Genomic DNA, 22,388 nt, shown 5'->3' on the forward strand with positions numbered 1-22,388 from the left:
AAAAAAATGTTTAAAACAAAGCAATATAACTATATTACATTTTTTTCAAAAAATATACACTAAATATCAAGTCTTATCTTACCACATCTTATGTATGTTAATAATTAATTATATTGTTATCATTAATGCAATTGTAAGATACTGTGATATACAAATAGTTTTTAGATACAAAAAATTATTATTAAATTGTTATTCAACTTATAATAAATGTTGGTGTGTGTCCAAGTCTAAGTAAATTTTAAGATGTCAAAAAAAGCCAATTTAAATATATTATAAGTATTTACAAATTACAAATAATATCTATAGTATTTATTTATTATTTTTTTTTTTTTATTAATTATCCCGTGGCAACTTAGGCCATTGGGAAGGGGATGGTACTGTAGGTTTTATGGAACGGTAAGGTGTATTACACGTGGGTGAGTTTTTGGCAAAATTTTTATTGGGGCACCCGTAGGTTTCTGCCATGCCCCAAAGTGGGAGATGGCGGCACTTGTTCTCCGGACACTGTGACTTGCCCTGAGAAAAATGTCACCCGATGGTCGAAGATCGAACCCGATCCGGCTGAGCCACAGCCGACGCGTTAGACCGCTCGGCCACCTTGTCCCCCAGTATTTATTTAATCAATGTTCTAAATAAAGTTTAGTCATTGATTAAATCATAAAAGGTAGGTATTTTTATATCTTAAATTGCGTTGGTGTATGTGTTTAATGTACCTATAAAAGATATTCACAAATAGGAGGGATAGGTGCTTGAGGACCTAATACCCCAAATTTCAACAAAGTTCCTCCAATTCAAAAGTTAGAATTAACATGTATAATTTTTAGAAAAATTGGGTTGGGGCTTTGCCACTTTGGGGGACTTAAGCCTTTGTGAAAATATATAATCCGTATTCCATTCCTAGAGAATTATTCTTGAGCCCTTCTAAGTGGCGGCTAGTATATATTATATGTTCCAATTTAGCTTACATACAAAGTACAAATTATTATTAAGTATAATTTTATTATTGATTACCTATTTAATATATTTTTTTCGAATAAAAAAAATGTAGTCGTTTATTTTGAGGGGGTATATTTTGCTGAGAAAAGAACTGTTGCCTCATAGGTCCTTTCCTGCAGCTAGTCTTGAATCTCATTTGATCTTCTCACATACTGGACGGAGCTGTTTAAATTCGTACTTCGCGCGCGGTTCGGTCCTACCAGATAGTTTCGACTCGGAGCTGTCTCGACGCCGCAGTTGGTGTCAGAGTGCTTTACCTCCAAGAATTTCAAACCCCTGCTCTAAATATTTTTGGAGGCCATACAATTAAGCATTTTCATCAACATTTTTAATTCATTTCAACGGATCTCTGAACTTCAAATCCAACAACCCTCAAATTGATAGGGTCGAGCTCTGCTGGTGTTGAGTGGATGGATGGTTCAATGGACTCGACGTTTTCAGATTTTTATTATTCATTATCTGTAAAAGTCTTAAAACGTTGTCAATTATGAGTATTTACGTTTTCATTGGCAGTTTTTATTTTATTTTTATTTGTGTACTATGTTGTTGAAAAATGTCCATGCGGTAAAAAAAAACAGTTTAACATAACATTAATAACATTTAAATCTGACTTTAACGGGCGTGACATATTATAAATTTACATATTTTAAAAATCTTTGATGCCCTATAGTTATTCTACTGAACCTGAATTAAAAAAAAAAAAAATTAAACTGGTACCTAAAACCTAAGTGCTATGAAATTATCAATATATGTAGTCCTTGTTAGTGTTTTCTGTATTAATTAGTAATATTCAAATTCAATTATCAGTTAAAAAAAGGATATCAGTTGGAGCATCGTAAATACCTAATGTTTAGGACTTACCTAATTTGTGGCCGTCGCGTGTTAATTATCTCATTAACCTGCAAACCATACTACCATAGTAAGCATAACATTTTTATAAAATAACTATAAACTAAATTATAGTAAGTGGTTTAGGAAAGTATAATTTTAATTTAAAATTAAATGTTGTTTGATTAATAATGATTAGGTAGGTTGTTTCTAACACAAAATGTGAAAAAAAATGCATTTAAGAGGACGCAACACTCGTATTTGTTGTCTCAGTCTTACAAGCGTGTAACATAGCAAATTTGCGCTCAGCCGTTTACGTTTTATCCCGTTGGCTTAAAAAATAGTGGATAGACATAGACCTATTATGAAACTTGATGGTAAGAACATTATTTGTGTTTGGTTGAAAGTTTATTTTTGATAATTCCGTTTTTAAGTGAATTATGCGCGTATAGTAAATTATAGAATATAAATACTCATAACTCACTTAAAAACTGAATTATCGTAAAAAAACTTACAAGCAACATAGAAAATTTACAATCAGTATTCAGTATAGATCACGTTTAGCTTCGTTAGTTTAAAAACTAGAGTGAATCCGGCCTATTATGAAACTTGATATTAAGAACATTATCTGTGTTTATACGTGGATTTCTTACGATAGTTCAATTTTGTAGCTGTATAGTTATGCGTAGGTGTATAAAAAGCGTAAATTAAAAATGCTCTTAACTCACAAAAACTGGCAATCAAACCCAGATAATATGTTCTTACCATCAAGTTTCACAATAGGTCAATTTATTCTAATTTTTAAACTAACGGAATTAAACTTGATCTAAGCGTAAATTTGCTAAGTTACTCACTTGTAAGACGGAGACAACAAATATGTGTGTATCGCCCTCTCAACCAACAAATACAGCAACATGTGGAATAAGTTTTTCTACATTGTGGCATGCGGCCTTTCAGGATCAATATGTCGACAGACGACAATACCAATTTAATGTTTGTAGACAATTTCCAAAATATGAACAAATTTAAAAAGAGCAAAAATTATAATAGTGTACTGTAGTGTGTGTGTGTGTGACGTGAAGGTGTTTAGGACTTAACCGGATAGGCCCTTCACACCTAACATAAGGCATAAGCTGATACGTGCAGAAGCCAGAAATTATTATACATTATTACAATATTTTTAGACTATCGTTTTTTTTATAAAAAATATACCTATCTGAGATTGTAAGAAATAAACCTATCTAAGGAATTCGATACAATTAAGTATCTAAACTTAATTATTTTATTAGGTACTAATATTAGTAATATTTATTTATCAGTTTTTCTTGTTCATTGTTCATACATCATACGAATTGTTGATACAGCCATACAGGTGCACAGCACTTACAGTCTACTGAAATGTTTTGTAAAAAAAAGGTATTCGACAAAAAATTGGTAGGGGGTCCGCGATTTTTAGAAATATTCTTTGGAGGGCAGTGTTCTACAAAAGGTTAAGAACCACTGGGCTAGGAGCCTAGGGTACATGTTCTGATTATACTGTAATCATTGTTCATATTATATATGCGATGTCGGCTTCTTTGTTCGATATTAGGAAAAATTATTTATTTTACAGAAAAGAAATAGTAATGATAATGGTAAATTGCATATACTTTTATAGGTACCTAGTTTTCATAATGATAAATAATATAATTTTTTTTGTTAGCTTTTTACAAACTAATTTTAATATAATAATTTATTATATAAGTAATTTTAAAATAATGATCAATGTATAATTAATAATTATTTATATATTAACCTAATAAGTAATAAATAATATATTTTTTTTTAAATTTTTTGGGCTGTTTAAAGTAAAACGATTAAGAACGTTATATACCTATTTGGTCTAACGATTGAGAACACTTAAATTTAACAAAGACCTTATCGCCTACCCACCCCCTCCAAAAAAAACCCAAAGTATAAAATACAATCCAGAACATATTTACGTGCAACATGTTGGTGTTGCCATATCATTAATTTGGCTACTTGGCTAGGTATTGAAAGATTTAATATGACAGTATAGTGTATACAATATACATAAAATAAATATTCTTGAGAAAAATCATTATAACAATAATTATAATCTTACAAATGAGCACCTCTTAATATGTAATATATATTATGGTATGAATAATAAATAATAATATAATATTGTGTACTTATTTTTTGATGGTATATATAATATGAACAACTTATGAAGAATTTTTCATTACATTTTCAATGTTTTTGACCAAGCGATAAATTTTGTATCAAAATTTAACGAAACATAAACAAAGAAATCAAAATTTTCAAATGTGTACATATAAAAACTCAACAAAATATTAGTTCGTTTTTTAATAAATATATATTTTTTATTTTTATTAAAACACATTTTTATGTCAATATTACATGTTAAAACAACTATTATATAGGCACCTTATGTCTTTAACTATTGTCTTATGGTACAATAATTCTTCTTTGATATACTTCTGCCGGGTTTTGCCCTATCACCGCTTGATCTGATCGCACGCCACTGGGCCAACAAAATAATGAGTTTACTGCAGTACTATGTAATTGAACATTTTTAAATAAATTTCTTTAAATTATTTACTATAGCCTACGTTATAAGCTAATTGTAATTTCGATCATACAACATTATCTTGGTTGTCATCTTCTTTCTCGTAAATAAGCAACCGATCTCTTAGCTCTCGAACTTGTTCGTTTTTTTTGGTTATTATATTCTTCATATTAATGTATGCAGCAGTATCATTAAATTTTCTGTCCAATTCCTTAAAATATTATCTAAATTAGCATATTATAATTTCCAAACCACCATTTGGAGATAATTAAGTGATTAATTATCAAATGTATAGTACCTAGGTATTAAAAAGATGAATAACGATCAATTATGATAAACATAAGAAACTTATTTATTTGATTAATTTACCATATTGTATTTATTTATTTTTAATATTGTCAGTTTGTCTCATAAAGTTAAATAATATTGTTATCTCAATAGTCAATACAATTAGATAGTTAAAATAATTAACGATTAATCATTAGGTATATAAAGATACTAATATATAAATGTGTTGCTTATATTTAAAGTACATAGATAGTGGCTGCAAACCCCCCTTACACGTGTTGTTAAAACGATAGCTTAAATGGGGTCGGTGGTCCTATTATTTATCTATTATTATTATTATTATTATTATTTATCCTATTATTTATTATTTATCCTATTTCATTTAGTCCTATCCTCTTAGCTTAGCCCACAAAAAAGTCATAAGGTCCTTAAGGTGGCCTATACATAACGTAGATAGTATCATAAAGTATTATAATAATATAATAATAACCTTGGTTTGAATATTTTTGGTGTGTGGTACTTTCTGAAAATAAATTTGACAATAGTACTGTTTTTAGAGCTTGGCGCCCAGTGGCGTATATTTGTGGGGGGGGGGGGCTAGTGGGCTGCAGCCCCTCCCGAAATTACAGTATTAACTGTTAACTATATTGTAGTCTCTAGGGGGCGATTATAAACTCTACCGATTTTAATGGCATGTAAACTCTCCCGGATTTAGTCCAATACTACCTGACGGGAACATTTAAACTCTCCCGGGTTTACTTCAGTACTACTAAGCTAGCTGGGGAGCATGGGGTATTATTCGTTTTACACAGTTAGAATTGGTTGAGCCATTATAGTCGATATCGTTTTGAATATTTAAATTAAAAATACTTTAATAGTAATTAAATATTTAAATGACAAATACAGGTTAACACAAGATAAATACAGATTAAATACGGAAATACAATTCATAATATAAATCTCTGCAGTGTAACTAATTCATAGGGTAGCAATAACATTTAAAATAACTCGGGAGAGTTTGCACATTTCTTTCAGGTAAACATAATATTGACCCGGGGGTGTTTACTAGTTTTAAAAATCGGGAGAGTTTACCATACAATCGGGAGAGTTTACCACCGCCCTTTCTAGGTGCTAGATAATTGTTAGTCGCTAATTCGCTATATATTATAGATTTATAGCCCACCCCAAAAATTATTTCTATATAGGTACGCTATTATTGGCGCCACTGTATATAGATTATCGACTTACCAAATTTGTTAATGTTAATTGTGATTGAGCAATCATTAATTCATTTCTTAATTGATTTGCTGTTGTTTTACATTCATCATGATTGATAGAATTATCCTAAATGTACAATTATGATTATGAATTAACTATAATTGGTCAACATTCCAAAGCATGACATTTTTTTTTTTTGGATATACCTACATCAAATGTATTTTGAGTCTGTACTTCAATTTCAACTAAATTTTTTTGTGGGTCTTCTTGTTTGTCTTCTATTTCGATTCGTAATTTCAAAGCTTCTTTTTCATTTTTCAATTTATTACACTGAAATATGTTTGTAAACTTAAAAAACTTTTGGTTTATTCTTAAATTCTATACATTAAAAAAAATATTTTCATTGCTTTTACGTTGTCTTCTAAAGTTTTCAAATCTGCTTCCAATTTGGAATTGTGTGATTCTAGTTGATTTAATCTTTTTTGCAACACTTCAGCAAAATCATTAGTAATGTAATCAGAAGTATTTAAAAGCTTCTTTTTTTCCAATGTTCGGTTCATTATATTATTACTAATTTCTATTTTTTCCATCGCTTGTAACAATTCTCTGTTTATGCAAAATACTATGAAAGCCTATAAATAAGTAAGATAAAAGTATAAATTATATCCACTTACTTGTTTTGCATTTCAGATATATCTACATTGAGCCTTAAATGCCATTTTTCAGCTTGTTGAAAAAATTGATACATCATTAGGAGATTGGTGTTTGTATATGCAGATAATTCACCCTTTATTTCATTTGTTATTGTTCTTTCTAAACTGTTTAATATATTCTTAACTTCTTCTTTTGTGTATGTTTCATCTAATAAACTAAATAATAATGAAATTTTTATTTTTATTATAATAAAATATAATATGTTTTATAACTATAATGCTGTAATAATATAATATATAATATACTTTGTTTTGAAGACTTCTTCAAACGCTTTTTTAATTAATATAATAGATTGTTTTTTTTGGTGACCCATAAATTCTACATAGCTATCAATGACATTTCGATGGTGTTCATTTACTGAAATATCTCCTTCCTATAATAATACAGTATTACAAATAATTGCAGCAAAATAATTTGATGAATATCATAAAAATAAAAACAAATAATTTACCATAACTTTTTATTATTATTATTTATTAATTTACTATAAATTATAAAAAATATTCCAATACAATTATATTTATTATTAAGTAAATACCAAAAAATAAACTAACATTTATGAGCATTGAATCAATCAATAATAAAACTAAAAAAGTAGCTTATGAGTTACGAATTGTTATGATATTGGTAACTAAGCAATAGCAATTGCTGAATAACAAACTGTTAAATAAGAAAAGAATATCATAATTTACAATAACTGAATCGTATACTACAGCGATACCTAGCGGTGCAATAGACTTATACATAAGCGCTGTCGCCTGTCACTCTCACTATAGCGCCAGAATTCGCCCGAAGTCCGGTTTTATGTTGTAACAAACCTATAAAAATAATAAAAAATAGCTGCCATCTGAAACTCGTTGCAGACAGTGGTCGGTAGAGGTTAGAGATTACAAATAAAAGTCGCTCACAATGTAAATTGTAATGATTGGTTAAAAAACAAAAATTTAATGAGGTAATAAGGCTTGGCGGTGTTGTTTCGAAGACGGGAGTGTTTGAATTTCGAGTTTGAGTGTCTATAGATATTTCACATTGTCCATGAAAATCAGCAATTGAATAATACGGTCCACCGTCGCATGTTCGGTGCTTTTTCGTATGTAGAAAAAAGTAAGTTCAAAATTATAAGGTTTGGAGTGTCTGGCAAGTCGCTTACTTCAAATGAAAATCGATAAACTTTAAAGTTAGCCACCAGAGTAGGCAATCCTACTTAGTCGGATAGCAGACAATGTGTAAAAGCAATAAATTTAGGTAAGCAGACATAATGCAGAAATAATGGTGTCGCAGGCCAGTGGCACCGAAGTCCTAAAAATCTGAATCTAGGACGTTCCCCCCCCCCCGTGCCTCCCCTCCCCACCCGATACAACGGACTCCCCCCCCCCCCGAAAAGGACAATTTCCCCCCACGAACAAAAAAAATAAGTAGACAATAATAATATACAATGTAAAAACTAAAAATGATTGAATTAATATAGAAATATAATTGTATAAATGTAAATAGGTAAATCTACTGCAGCTTACGAAAATTAAATAATGTAAATCAAAAAAAGGCGGGTAAGTCGTGTATGTCGCTCTGCTGTACAGTAGGTTACAAGTGGGTTACTGTAATGGATGGAATTAAATTTGAATCCAATGATATTATATCATTGTATACGAAAAACGATTCTGAGCGAAGACGGTTCATCTGTCTAGGATATATTATATAGATTATTAAAAATTTTCAAATCTTAGATTTAAAAAGAAAATTTTTTATGAATTTCTAGCTTAAAATAATTTGTGAATTTTCGCGATTTTTACATAATATGTTGTCAAAACTCAAAATTTGAATGCTTATAAAAAAAAATTGTGACTATGTATTTCTTTTATTTTTCAATTGCTATTGTAAAAATATGTTAGGAGCCTTGTATTAAATTTTCAAATTTTAGAATTAAAAAGAAAAACTTTTATGAATTTCTATCTAAGATAATTTGAACATTGCCGTAATTTTTACGTATTTAGTCAAAATTTTAACTTTAAATGCTTATAAAAAAAAATCGTGCCTACCTTTTTAATATTTTTTAACTGCTATTGTTACAAGTTGTTAGAAGCCTTGTATAAAATGTTCAAGCTTTTCTACAGAACAAATAATTTTTTATCGATATTAATAGAAAAATAAACTAAAAAAGTTGAAAAATTAAAATTTCAGTAAACAGCTCAAAACAAATCTAAATATTTTGAAAATTTTATCAAATATAGAAAATGCCTATATAAACATTCAGTGAAAATTTCAAGTATCTGCGGTCATTTGTTTTAGAGTTATACCAATATAAGGAAATCGTAAAAAGGGAAAATGTTGTAAAAATTTAAATTTCAAATGCTCATAAAAATTTAATTTAAATTTCCGGTGGACTTTTTATTTGTGTTAAAGATTGAAAAACTTGTAAGGAATCTTGAATTAAATTTTCAAATCTTAGATTTAAAAAGAAAATTTTTTATGAATTTCTAGCTTAAAATAATTTGTGAATTTTTGTGATTTTTACGTATTTTGTCAAAATTCAAACTTTGAAAGCTTATAAAAAAAAATTGTGACTCTGAATTTCTTTTATTTTTCAACTGCTATTGTAACAATATGTTAAGAGCCTTGTATTAAATTTTCAAGCTTTTCTGCCTAATAAATACATTTTTATCAATATTAATTTTAAAAAAACTAATGATGATCGAACATTTCAAATGCCTATGAATAGTTCAACTTAAATCGAAAATTTTTGAAAATTGCATGGTGGATAGAATACACTTATATAAACATTCGGTGAAAATTTCATATATTTATGTTCATTTGTTTTTAAATTACATCAAAAACCAAAATAGATTTTGTCGAAAAATGAGTGCGCGTAAAATTTCCCGTTTTTCCCTTAATTTTTAGTTTGTTTTTCTCGATTATTTAGAAAAGTATTAAGAATTTTTCACTTTTGACCCCCAAAGTACCAACTAGATTCACTTTCTGATCGAACGAGGTACTGAAGTCAAAAATCGAGCACTTTTACTGCCCCAAAACGTGATGACAGACACAAAAAAAAAAGAAACACATCATGGTAAAATCAATACATTCATCACTCCGCTCAGAATCTAATATCACGGAATATAATAAAAGTGTTTATCAAAAATACAAAATTAAATAAAATAATTAAAAAAAACACGGAATATAATAAAATTGTTAATATTAAAATACAAAATTAAATAATAATAATGAAAAATATAAAAGTTAAAACATTTATTTAGATGATTTTGTCAGAAAAACTTTATAATTGATAATAAAAAAAAAAAAATTTAAAATGTAATTTGAAAAACTTTCCCATAATTTTTTTAACCTATCGTCTTTACCTAAATTACTACGAAAAGCTCCTGATCTATAATTTAAAATTTTTATTGAAGCACTTGAGTGGCTTATTTGTAGAGCTTCAATAAAAAGCCAAATATTTGGATGATTAATTCGCACTAGAGTTGCAAATTTATTATTTGTATTATATAATTTATTATTCGTAAATTAAACGAAGAAAACGCATTGAAATTGTCAAAAAATGTGTTTAAATAATCAATATCATACATTAAGGCTCGGGCCATACGATGCGGAATTGCCGGATGCGAAAACAAAATTTATTTATTTATATGATACATTGATTTATATTTTTGATTAATATTTTAATTAAAATTATAAATATACTAAATACTAATATTATACGCTATCATAACCAGCTGACTAGCACAGATAGCGCAGTCAAAGTTCTGCTTACGACAAGTACGGTTGATTTTTTTCAATATGAGTGCTCTTTTAAATATTATTTGTGCCGCGGAAGCAACCGGTGAACTAGACGAACCTATTTCAACTACTAAATCTAGACAATTTTGGGTACATCCACTCAATCAAAAAAGAGAGGAGGAAGATTTGTTTGAAAACTTTTACAATTCAATTCGAAAATTTCCTCTAAAGTTTTTTGAATATTACCGAATGTCGCTAACTTCTTTTGATGAGTTGTTGGAAACAATTCGTCCTCATTTAACAAAGCAGCATACCAATATGAGGAATCCAATATGCGTTGAGCAAAGACTTACAATTACTATAAGGTAAGAAATTATTTATTTTTTAATTACCATAGATAATAATATGTACCTCATATTTGATATTATACATATTGAATATATTAATAAAAGGTAATTTATAAGCAATCAGCAAATAAATAGAAGTAGTGATTTATTTGAGAAAACTAAAAACAATATAATATAATTGTAACAAATTATTTTACCTTTATTTGTAATAATATAAAAAAAATAAAACCCTGGGAGTATACAATATATTTATTAGAGTAAAATAAAAAAACTGAAATGTATAAACCATATTTTTAATTTATTTATTTGAGGAAGTATTAGGAGCGAAATTTGAAGATATATTAGTTAGTGAAAATGTGGCATTTGAGGCATTTGATGTAATTTCTTGTTGGTACTGTGAGAATTGAGGTTGAGGTGTAGGTGAATACACTACAGGTTGAGGATATGGAGGTACAACGTTGGGATAATATGGATTGTTAATTTCAGGTTGTCTATGTGGAGATAAATAAAAAGATGAGGAATCCTGATATGAGTTATTATTCTGATATACATTTGCCGGTTGATACGTCCAAGAAGATGAACTAATATTATGGGTTTGATTTGCATTTTTAAAAAAGTTAAGGGCATTAATACGAAAGTCTAATTTTTGGGAATCATTAAGGTTTTTGGAGTCTGGTAATAAAGACAATAAAAAATGTTTATCAGGATCATTGCACTCTCTTTCCTCTAAATAAGTTAATAATTTATTTTGGAACGGAGTAATCGGGGTTTCTTTTACAGTTTTTTTAAAATTTTTTGTGTGTACTTGAGAAGTGGATGTAGAGGCTATTGCATTCTGCTCAGTTTCACTAGTCGGGCTAATTTCTTCAAAAGTTTGTTTGACTTGAACACTTTCGTCGCGATTATCTTCAAAATTTCCAGTTGTATTAAACAAAAAAATAATATTAGGTATGTAATAATAAAAAGATAGATAAGTTTAATAAAAAAATTTTTTTTAAGTATCTGTGTAACTATATAAGCGAACTCATTTTAAAAATTAACTAGGTATATTAATGTAAAATCTGTCTACTCTTTTACTAGAAAAAAAAGGAAATCAATAAAAAATTAAATATAAATTAAATCATCAATGCATCCATGGATTTTTCAGAGTATAAAAATGAAAAGCTATAATACTATTATACCTACTTATTAAAAACAATAATATAACTTTTAGTAGTGAAAAATATCAAAAAACAAAAAAATTACCTTTTTTTTTCAGCAACTGGTTTTAAAAATGATAAAATATCAGCATAATGGTACTTTTTCTTTTTTGATGCACCCGAACCAGATGGGGTCGAATTCTCCTCTTTGTTCCACTTTATATAATAGTCACGGACATTTCTCCATCTTTTTTCTTTTAAATCTTTAACTTAAATTAAAATATAAATAATCTTTTTACTAAATTAAACAAAAAAAAAGAGGATAAGTGGGTGTCGTTCTGCTGTACAGCTGGATACTGTATTACATTTGAATTCAATGATATTCATTGTATACGAAAAACAACTCTGAGTAGAGACGATTTGTCAGCCTAGGATATTTATTTTGTTAAAAAACTAAAAATCTTGGTTATTTAATATATGTAATTTCGTCCAAATTTGATCTTAAAATAACTATAAAAAATAACTGTGGTTATATATTTCTTAGATTTTTTAACTACAGATTTAACTATTTAAGAAGAATCTTGTATTACATTTTCAAACCTAAGATTTAAAAAGAAAATTTCTTATGAATTTCTAATTCAGATAATATTTTGAAAATTGCCATGATTTTTACGTATTTAGTCAAAATTTAAACTTTAAATGCTTATAAAAAAAAATTGTGCCCGTGTATTTTTAATATTTTTCAACTGCTTTTGTAACATTATTTTGGAAGCCTTGTATTAAGTTTTCAAGCTTTTTGAGCAAACCAATAAAATTTTATTGACATTAATAGAAAAAAAAACTAAAAAAGTTGAAAATTTAAAATGTCAGTAAACAGCTCAAAACAAATCAAAATATTTTGAAAATGTTATCAAATATAGAAAATGCCTATATAAACATTATTCAGTGAAAATTCCATGTGTCTACGGTCGTATACTGGTAAAACCAAAGTACCTATTTTCAAAATTATTATTTTGTAAAAAAATATAAACATCAATTCGTGTGGGGGAACGTCTCAGTCCGGGGGGGGGGGGGAATGTTCAGTACCGCTAAAATTCGCGGGTGGAAAGGCACGGGGGGGGGGGGGGGGGAAACCTCCATCTACCAAAAATCTAGTTGGATGAAAAATATTTCAAGAGGCCCAATATCTTGATATCGGAAAAAATGGCGTAGGTACCTACTGTGGAGAGAAAAGTGGTTAATAAGAAGCGGCCCTATCCTAAATTTTCAAAATATGTTTGGTCATGGCCAGTGGCCGAATTTAGCGGGGGTGCAGGGCGTGTATTGCACCGGGACCTCAAAACCATAAGGTTGTATTTGGGCCTTTGGGGCCTTATATTGTCTCAGGTTGATTTCCTAAATTTTCTAACTTGGTAGATTAATTAGGTAAAAATTAATCGAATTATTTTAAGATGATGTTATCGACAAGTGACATAGTGACAACCATTTATTTTGGACATTTGGATAGTTTGAACTTTAGCTAATACATTAAAACTATTATTTATCATTGTTATTGCTTGTGATTTGTAGTGCATATGTATTTTTATACACAATAGTTTAATACACATTAACTATATATATATAGTATACAACACATATTCCGATTTGCGTATACCTACTCATATAATACTCTTATTTGGATAACTAGAACTTTTGTCCCGTTGTCCGCGGTCCCTTTAACTTTGAGTTAATAGGACGCTACGCATCCATTATTTTGTTGTCTCCGTCTTACAAAGTGCGTAACATAGCAATTTACGCTTAGCAGATCACGTTTAATTCCATTAGTATAAAAATTAGAGTAATAAGTGGCCTAGTATGAAATTTGATGTTAAGAACATTATCTGTATTTGTATGTGCATTTTTTACGATAGTTTAATTCTGTAGCAAGTTATTATGCGTATATAAAAAGCGTGAATTAAAAATGCTCATAATTCACTTAAAAACTAAGTTATTGTAAAAAACCCACATACAAATAGATGATGTTTTTACCATCACAATAATAGGTCAATTTACTCTATTTATTTAATTAACGGATTTTTTAATTTAATCTATTTTGTGTTTATAGGGGGATTACCTTATTGTTATGTTTAAGTAATTGAGTCTGAGTGTTAGACTGTTGTTAGACCATTTACACTGAAAACTGAACGAATATACTTCGGTGCCGCCCTTGAAAATTTTAATAAGAGACAAAAATTAAATATGTTTTTACGTGGTCAATAAATTTTCGATGTGGCATCGAAGCGATTATTATAAAAATTATTATTTCCACATTGGTCAGTCCCAGACGATAAAGAGGAAGGGATCATGATTTTATTTATTTATTACTCCAAGGTGATTTTAAACAGTCTTTCATTTTTCAAAACATTCATAACGGTGTAACAATATATTTAAATTGAATATCATTGGAATTTCTATACAATTAGGCACAAAAAGATTAATTTTTTAATGTTTTTATTGGTATCTATCTAAACCCATCTAAAATTTATAATTAACTCCATGAAGTTGATACTCAATATATAATATTAATGTACCTATACATTGTATTACATTTTATGACAATCCGTGGATTTTATGATATACTTTATGAGAGTCTATGGAAAATTCTTTGTTATAATTAACGGACATCTTGTTCTTAGACTATATTTATCTGCAGTGCATGATCAATTATTATTTATTGCTGAATGTAGATGAGTTCAATGGGAATTGTCGTTTGTAAGTTTAATCCATCTCTATAACCAATATCTATTTTTTTCATACATTTTCCTCGATCGCCAAAAACAATGGATAACCATCACGTTGATGGTGTTGGGAGATTTTCCATGTTAGCACAAGGCGCATTAGACGAAGCTTCTTCAGATATTAACGTTGGCGTAAAAAAATCAGCTAATGATGGTAAAAAAAAATATAAATAGGAGATTGGTATAGGTACCTAAGGTCTTTTTAATTTGAGTTTAGATTCACCAGTTACATTTGAAGAAGCGCAGAATGAGTCTGGTGAGTAAAATAAAATTCACCATTTTTTCTTGTACTTTAATTATAAGTTAAGTTTAAGCAGTTATAGTTTTATATAGTTGTAACTCTTGGTTACAAAAGTTATAATGGTTATTAAATAATTGTATACCTGGTCAAAACCATATTACTCACTTGGGGAAAATGATATCTTTAAGACTTTAACGCTAATTTTTTACCGTTATCCCTGCAGAAACCTACACGTGCACATCATATATAAACACCGTGGCATTCAATGTCTTAAATCTTAATAAGAGTAATATAAGACATCAAGACTATTGATTATCAAATCAAGTAAATACCATAATAGTATTTTAAATAATAAATGTTAAAACATCCGTAATCACGTGTGTGCCTTACGGGGCACTATAATACTCAGTCTCCTATGAAAATAAACTGCTCGCATAATCACAAGCAGTAATAAACCTAATTTATATATAACATAATATGGTCAAGGTAGATTTTTCTGATGGGGGGCCCACCAAGAGATACTGCCGTGTACTGCATACAGAATATACGTTTAAACATAAAAATATACGGTTAAACGTTACATTACTTATTTGTAGACGCTTTGATTTACATCTGATGGCTAAATTATAAAATAAGGCGGGTAAGTCGTGGATGTCGCTCTGCTGTACAGTAGGTTACAAGTGGGTTACTGTAATGGATGGAATTAAATTTGAATCCAATGATATTATATCATTGTATACGAAAAACGATTCTGAGCGAAGACGGTTTATCTGTCTAGGATATATTATAGATTATGAAAAATGTTCAAATCTTAGATTTAAAATAAAATTTTTTTATGAATTTATTTGAATTATTATAAAAAAGAATTGTGACTATGAATTTCTTTTATATTTCAACTGCTATTGTAACAATATGTTAAGAGCCTTGTATTAAATTTTCAAGCTTTTCTGCCTAATAAATACATTTTTATCAATATTAATTTTAAAAAAAACTAATAATGATCGAAAATTTCAAATGCCTATGAATAGTTCAACTTAAGTCGAAAATTTTTGAAAATTGCATGGTGGATATAATATACTTATATAAACATTCAGTGAAAATGTCATGTTTATTTATATATATGTATATATTTATATATTTCTATATATTTCTATATATTTCATATATTTCATCTATGGTCATTTGTTTTAAAGTTACATCAAAAACCAAAATCGATTTTGTCCAAAAATGAGTGTGCGTAAAATTTCCCATTTTTCCCTTAATTTTTAGTTTGTTTTTCTTGATTATTTAGAAAAGTATTAAGAATTTTTTACTTTTGACCCAAATGTACCAATTTGACAAAGTACCAACTAGATTCACTTTCTGATCGAACGAGGTACTGAAGTCAAAAATCGAAGCACTTTTACTGCCCCAAAACGTGATGACAGACACACAAAAAAAAAAAACACACACACATGGTAAAATCAATACATTCATCGCTCCGCTCTGAATCTAATAGCCTATTATTAGTAATAGGGTATGATATGGGGGCCCCTTCGCCCCTTGTTATAGGTACGATGTCATAGTACCTATATTTTAAACACTTCGGCGCCATGGCACCGTCAGTGCACTGATCATATAAGCACGTAGTATTACCGCCATTACCGGAAACACTGAGTATTCCGGCTGTATTATAATAATATAATCGAATAAGTGGCATGGTGGTTGGGGGATAACCAGTGGCGCTAAACACGTATGGCAAGTGGGGTAAATACTCCTGAACATTATTAGGCGGTGGGTCGTGAGTGACTGCTTTTGTTACATAATATATTGGATAAAAATACTAAATTGTATTAAAAATAAATTATTCTCCTTGTAACTTAAAGTTTAAAACTTAAGCTATATAGTCTTTTTTGAAAGAGGGGCTCCCATTTATTCGTTTTGAGTGGGTGGGTAGGTGGTACTCTCAAACAGTATTCACTCCAGTGGTTTAAAAAAGTTCAGTGCCACACCAAATAAAAATGAGTATTTTATTGCTAATATTTTATATTTGGTGAGGACGTGAGATAGGTTACTGCTGTATACAGATTTTGTTAAAAACATAAAATCCTCTACAAACCAAATTCTCAATTACGCCGAATTGAACGTGTTTTAACTGATCAACGTTAATAACCCTATAAACAATGATAATAAGGGCATAGTATATTAGTATGGCATAACTTTAAAAATTATTACCGCAGATACCTACATGCATTTTTACCAAGTGCTTATATTGTTATCTTAAACACACTACAAAATATTTAGATTCATATTGAGCTAATAAATAGCTTAATTTAAATAAAACATTTTAAAAGCATAATATTTTTATTATGTTTATTTTGAATTAATGTTGATAAAAAAAATGTAATACATATAGTTAGGCACTTCTTCGTATTGGTTGTGGTGCAAGAAAATTATATTAAAATTAGGTTTAAATTGACCAAAATCTTTACGACTTATGACTACTAACATAATATTATGTGTATAAGTATAACTATATACTTTTAGGAACTGGATTATATCAAATTGTATTATTAGTGGTATGTGGTTTGGTGAATATGTCTTGTGCTATATCTACGACAGCCGTATCATTTATATCACCTGCGGCTGAAGAAGATTTCGATTTAAATTCCACTACAAAAGCCATATTAAATGGAGCTCCGTTTCTTGGTAAGTCTATCGTAGACTGCATAGAGTGCTTCTGCAAATCTGCTAAAATCAGATCTCACAACTTAATTTAATACTTTCAAATAAACTCTGTATAAAACTAATTACCTCAGAGAATTAAAAAAATATTTCTGCTCTACTATACTATTTTTACTCTTACAATGAGTTGACCATCTGCTTTCTGCTTTCTGTGCACGTCTATTTAGTCTAATGTTAACCTGCCTAATTAAAAATATTATTCTGGAATACAAAATTACATTATAGATATACCTAGGTATGTAAGTTATTATTAATATTATATTTTTGTATTAAACATTTTTTTTAGGAATGGTATTAGGCGCATATTTCTGGGGTATTTGTGGCGATTTAAAAGGAAGGCGATTTGTTATCTTGGGATCGATGGGAATGGATACATTATTTACTATATTTTCTTCTTTAGTACAACATGTTGAATTGTTTTTCATACTCAGAGTTGGGAACGGATTTGCGTAAGTTATAGCACATATGCATGGGTGGATAGGCCATTTTTGACCTACCGGAAAATTTTAAAAAGGGGCCCCAGTGCCCCACATGAAAAAGAATTTAATAATATATGATATTAAAGGGCCCCATTACCGAAATACGGAAATACTAAGGGGGGGGGGGCACCGGGAAATGCCCGGTTGCCCGGTAGTTCTATCCGGCATCCGCCCATGCACATATGTATATTTAATTATTTATTTGTGTAAAATGTAAAGTATAATAATAAAATTTAATAATGAAAGTAAAAATAACATTAAATGAGTTGTAATGAATATAGGTATCTTGATATAAATATATATTGAAAGTTTGAAATACATTTTAAATGATTTAAAAACTAAAGTAGAAATACAAAAGAATTGTTTGGATTTACTCGGAAATATTTGGAAGGTATAGGTAATTACTAATTGGAATCTGGTTCAACTTTGCCCCTCTTCGTTATCATCGTCTTGAAATTCTATTACATATTCTGTTACGTTCTTATATAATATTATTTAAGTCTTCATTAAAATTATTGAATACAATAATTATTTGATATTTTTTTCATGTAATTGTATCTCAATTTATATAGTGTTAATATTTCAGTATTATTGGTGCTACTTGCATGGTTTACGTGTACTTTGGTGAATTTTTAACACCTTCCAAAAGAGACAGTTATTTACTTTTTCTTGAATTATTTTGGGCTTTAGGAATGATGGTTGGACCAGGTAAGTACAGATTGTTTGTATTACAAATAAACTAGGTAGTTTTTGGGAAAATATGAATTTTAATAATATTATTATTTATTTATTTATTTTGTTTTAAATTATATTATCTAGGTACACAATACTTATAATAGATGCATTGTTATGAATTTATGATAATAGAAAGTGATTCTGATTTTATACACACAAAATAAAAGTATTTGTAGAAGTTACTAAAAAAAAATTTGAAATAAAATATTTGTGTACCTAGTTAACCGCATACTTTTCACTTTTATAGTAGGTTGTATAATATAAATATTTTTTTAGTTTAAAATGTATAAAAGATTATTGCGTGTAGTTAAAATATTTATTTTTTAAAGTTAATTTTCAGTTTTTTGTACGGACTATATATGTTCGTATTCCTCAAGGAATTAATCATAGTTTTAATATTGTCTGTTTTCAGATCTAAAGCTACCTATGTATAAACTTTAAATTGGATAGGATAGGATGTTGCATTTTCTGAGGTCACTTAAACTGTTAAGTTAATGCAGTGGTGTATTTGATTTAGTTATATGGGGAGGGGGCACTCACAAAAATTATTATACACATGCTTAAAATCTACCTTATTTATAATGTTACCACAATACTATAATGAACTGTTTTTAATTTTATTGTTATTTTTGTGCTTGATGACACTTTTCTAGTAGAAATAATGATAAATAGGTAGGTACCTAGATATTCAATTTTGAAAAGATTTCTGGTTGCATATTAATCTTGCTTGTATTTTTCTTAGTTAAAAACCAATAATTATTCAAGTAATGGTTGGGGTAGGGGCTGCAATAAACAAAAGTACTACATGTAGCCATGAAGGTATATTTAACTGAGATTAAAATATATTTACTATTTGTTTCAGGTTTAGCTATGGTGATAATTCCTAGCAATATTATTTTGGTTTCATCGGTACATTTCAAATTTAATGCTTGGAGAATTTTTTTGCTTTTAACATCAATACCAAGTTTAATCGCGTTTGTGCTGATTTTCCAATACCCAGAAACACCGCGTTTTTTAATGTTTCGAGGTTATTTGATTAAGTCCAGAGAAGTTTTGGAACGCATTTATTTAGTTAACAACAAATTTACAACTGTACCATATTCGGTAAATATTGTTTAATATATTTATTTAAATTTGTTGTTAATAATATGATTTCATAGATCTAATTATTTTAACACTGGCAAACTAATAAACTGCCTAGGTTTATTATAAGAAAAAAATAAAATGAATAATCTCAGAGCATTTTACATTTTAATTTAAAAATGAATTTTAAATAACCAACTTATTTTATCAATAAAAATGGATTTTAAGTTTATGCTGTAGAAGCTGTTACTGAAAAAATGCTACATATTATGTGTAAATTACTGAAAGATTATTAATTTTCAATATTTCAATTTATAATACCTACTATATAATGTTTAACATATAAGTGATATAATTATTAAAAAAAAAGCTTAGGTTAGGTTAATTACATATTTTTTTTATTAGTGTACTAATATTAGTTATAACTTAAAATATTTGTTTGTAAGTTTAAAAAGATCACGGTTAATACATTTAAATTATTGAACTAAAGGTACAAATTTTCACTCAAACCCATTCAGCAGTTTGGTTTGATTCAGGATTTATTGGAGGCATACCATTCATGAAAAATGTTAAAAGAAGATTAACTGTCCTAAAAAATGGTCACATAACTCTGTTTTCTAAGTATTTTAAAAACATCATTGTGGCTTGTATTATAGAATTTTGTTTGATGGCATCGTGAGTATATTTAATATTTATTTAAGGTCCAAAATAAATTATACATAGTATACAATACATATTATTCTAACTTAAATATTAATTTTAATATAGATTACTATGTTTTATAGTTTAAATTGAATATTTTCCTTTTATAATTTTCATAATTTTGAAGATTTGAAGAATAATTGTCTTTTAAAGCTAAGATCTAAAAGTTATCAAATTTGTTTAGTTTAATTTTTTGTTTGAAGTACTACCGACTACCTAGTTATTGTTTTGGTACTAAATTTTTAAAATATTTCTAAAACCTTACACACCCTTTTAAATAATTTGTTGATCATTTTATGTTACAGATATATTACTATTCTAGTATGGGTACCTGAATTGTTTTCTAGATACTCTAATTACAAACTACAAAATACAAATGGTGTAAATTTATGTACAGCTTCAGAATGGCATTTAAAATACAACACCGTGTATACTGGGCTAATAGTTTCAGTCAATGCTTACTTAGCTGCTTTAATAGTGGCATGTTCTACAATACCTCTTGTACTAATTACTGGGATCATAATTAAATATGTTGACAAAAAAATATTGCTATGTATGTATTTGGTATATAATGTTGAGTATTTAAGTAGGTAGGTATAGAAACATAGATTAGTGGTTGGTTAACTGGCTTAAGATTTATGTTATTATTAAAAAAAAAAAATGGTGCGAGTTCTAGTATGACTCATAACACCAATTTGTATTCTTAGGTTGTTTGTGTATGATATGGAAAGGTTCTTCATACACATTTATATTATTTTAAAAGAGATTTAGTGAAAAAATAAGTTCAACTCATATTTTGCTTCATTTAAAATTATAATATTTTATAGTTATTACTTGTGGAGTTCCAGCTATATTCGCATTATTAGTTCTAAAAACCAATAATGATCTACAAGCAGAACTAATGTGTTGCGTTTTTGAAGGATTTACGTCATTAACAGAACCAATTATATTTTGTACTATTGTTGAACTATTTCCTAGTAATGTGAGGTAATAGTTAAACTGTCTGTACAATAGTTCTAGGTTTATCATATTAAATTATTGAATGTATTTTTGTGTTCAGGGGAGTGGCATTCTCAATGATTGTGATGACTGGTCGACTAGGTGCTATATTTGGAATAATTGTTGTCGGCATATTGATAGATAAAAGTTGTATAATGACATTTTATACCTTAGCTTTTTTAGTGTCAAGTGAGTACAACAATTAAACTATTAAATATTTAATTATAACAATTTAGATTCGATGGCTTTATTAATGTTTTTATTCTATTTGAAAAATATATTTTAATTATTTATCAATAATATTTAATTCATTTAAAATGTAAATATTTTCAAAATTGCTGCACAGTATTTTAATTTTGATTGAAACTACTTAGTAGGTTTGTGGATTTTACAAATATCATCTTTTTTTTTATAATTATGTTATTATATTAGTATAATTTTTATCTTTTTTTTCAGTCGCATTTATAGCAGTGGCGTTTTTACCCAAACTAAAAATTGGAGGCAGCCATTAAGACATAATATTTACAAATTATTTAAATTTTTGATTGAACATAAAATAAATTATAATTGCAATTACTATTGTGGAATTCAAAAAAAAAAATTAATTTATACTATATTATACTTAATATTAAATAAAAAACAAATTCATAAAAAGTTTACTATTAACTCTATATTATATTATGACAACCATACAACCATCAGTGCCGGAACTTGAGAGTCAAAGACCCAGGTGCAAACAAATGCATATGGGCCCCTCTTCCTTGAGATTAACATAAAAAAAAATTGACATCTATCC

The 22,388-nt window shown here is 28.2% G+C and overlaps 3 protein-coding genes across 4 annotated transcripts; 1 reads left to right on the top strand and 2 right to left on the bottom strand.

Moving 5' to 3' along the window:
- Positions 1–4,185: 4,185 nt before the first annotated feature.
- LOC107163218 (leucine zipper transcription factor-like protein 1) lies at positions 4,186–7,212 on the bottom strand. Of its 2 annotated transcripts, none has more exons than XM_089219674.1 (8): positions 7,089–7,212; positions 6,883–7,010; positions 6,624–6,792; positions 6,337–6,555; positions 6,134–6,253; positions 5,954–6,049; positions 4,491–4,628; positions 4,186–4,405 (listed from the first exon to the last, which is right to left on the bottom strand). In XM_089219674.1, the coding sequence occupies exons 1-8, from the start codon at positions 7,089–7,091 to the stop codon at positions 4,289–4,291; spliced, it is 990 nt and encodes a 329-aa protein (XP_089075800.1). In that variant the 5' UTR covers positions 7,092–7,212; the 3' UTR covers positions 4,186–4,288. The 2 variants fall into 2 exon arrangements, with proteins under 2 accessions (XP_089075800.1, XP_015365999.2); XM_015510513.2 differs by having other exon boundaries at positions 6,337–6,529; positions 6,598–6,792.
- A 3,799-nt stretch (positions 7,213–11,011) lies between these two features.
- Positions 11,012–12,239, bottom strand: LOC149058251 (uncharacterized). The gene is made up of 3 exons (XM_089218343.1): positions 12,218–12,239; positions 11,959–12,121; positions 11,012–11,639 (listed from the first exon to the last, which is right to left on the bottom strand). The coding sequence occupies exons 1-3, from the start codon at positions 12,237–12,239 to the stop codon at positions 11,012–11,014; spliced, it is 813 nt and encodes a 270-aa protein (XP_089074469.1).
- Positions 12,240–14,671: 2,432 nt separating this feature from the next.
- On the top strand, positions 14,672–22,169 carry LOC107163199 (synaptic vesicle glycoprotein 2B-like). The gene is made up of 10 exons (XM_089218344.1): positions 14,672–14,783; positions 17,397–17,558; positions 17,881–18,043; positions 18,660–18,781; positions 19,671–19,912; positions 20,382–20,566; positions 20,899–21,146; positions 21,421–21,580; positions 21,654–21,781; positions 22,049–22,169. Exons 1-10 carry the CDS (start codon positions 14,672–14,674, stop codon positions 22,102–22,104), a joined length of 1,578 nt encoding a protein of 525 aa, XP_089074470.1. The 3' UTR covers positions 22,105–22,169.
- Positions 22,170–22,388: the final 219 nt, after the last annotated feature.

Source organism: Diuraphis noxia, unplaced genomic scaffold (genome assembly GCF_037042655.1).
Source record: "Diuraphis noxia isolate RWA-SAM2 unplaced genomic scaffold, SU_Dnox_SAM2 contig0002, whole genome shotgun sequence".
NCBI lineage: Eukaryota > Metazoa > Arthropoda > Insecta > Hemiptera > Aphididae > Diuraphis > Diuraphis noxia.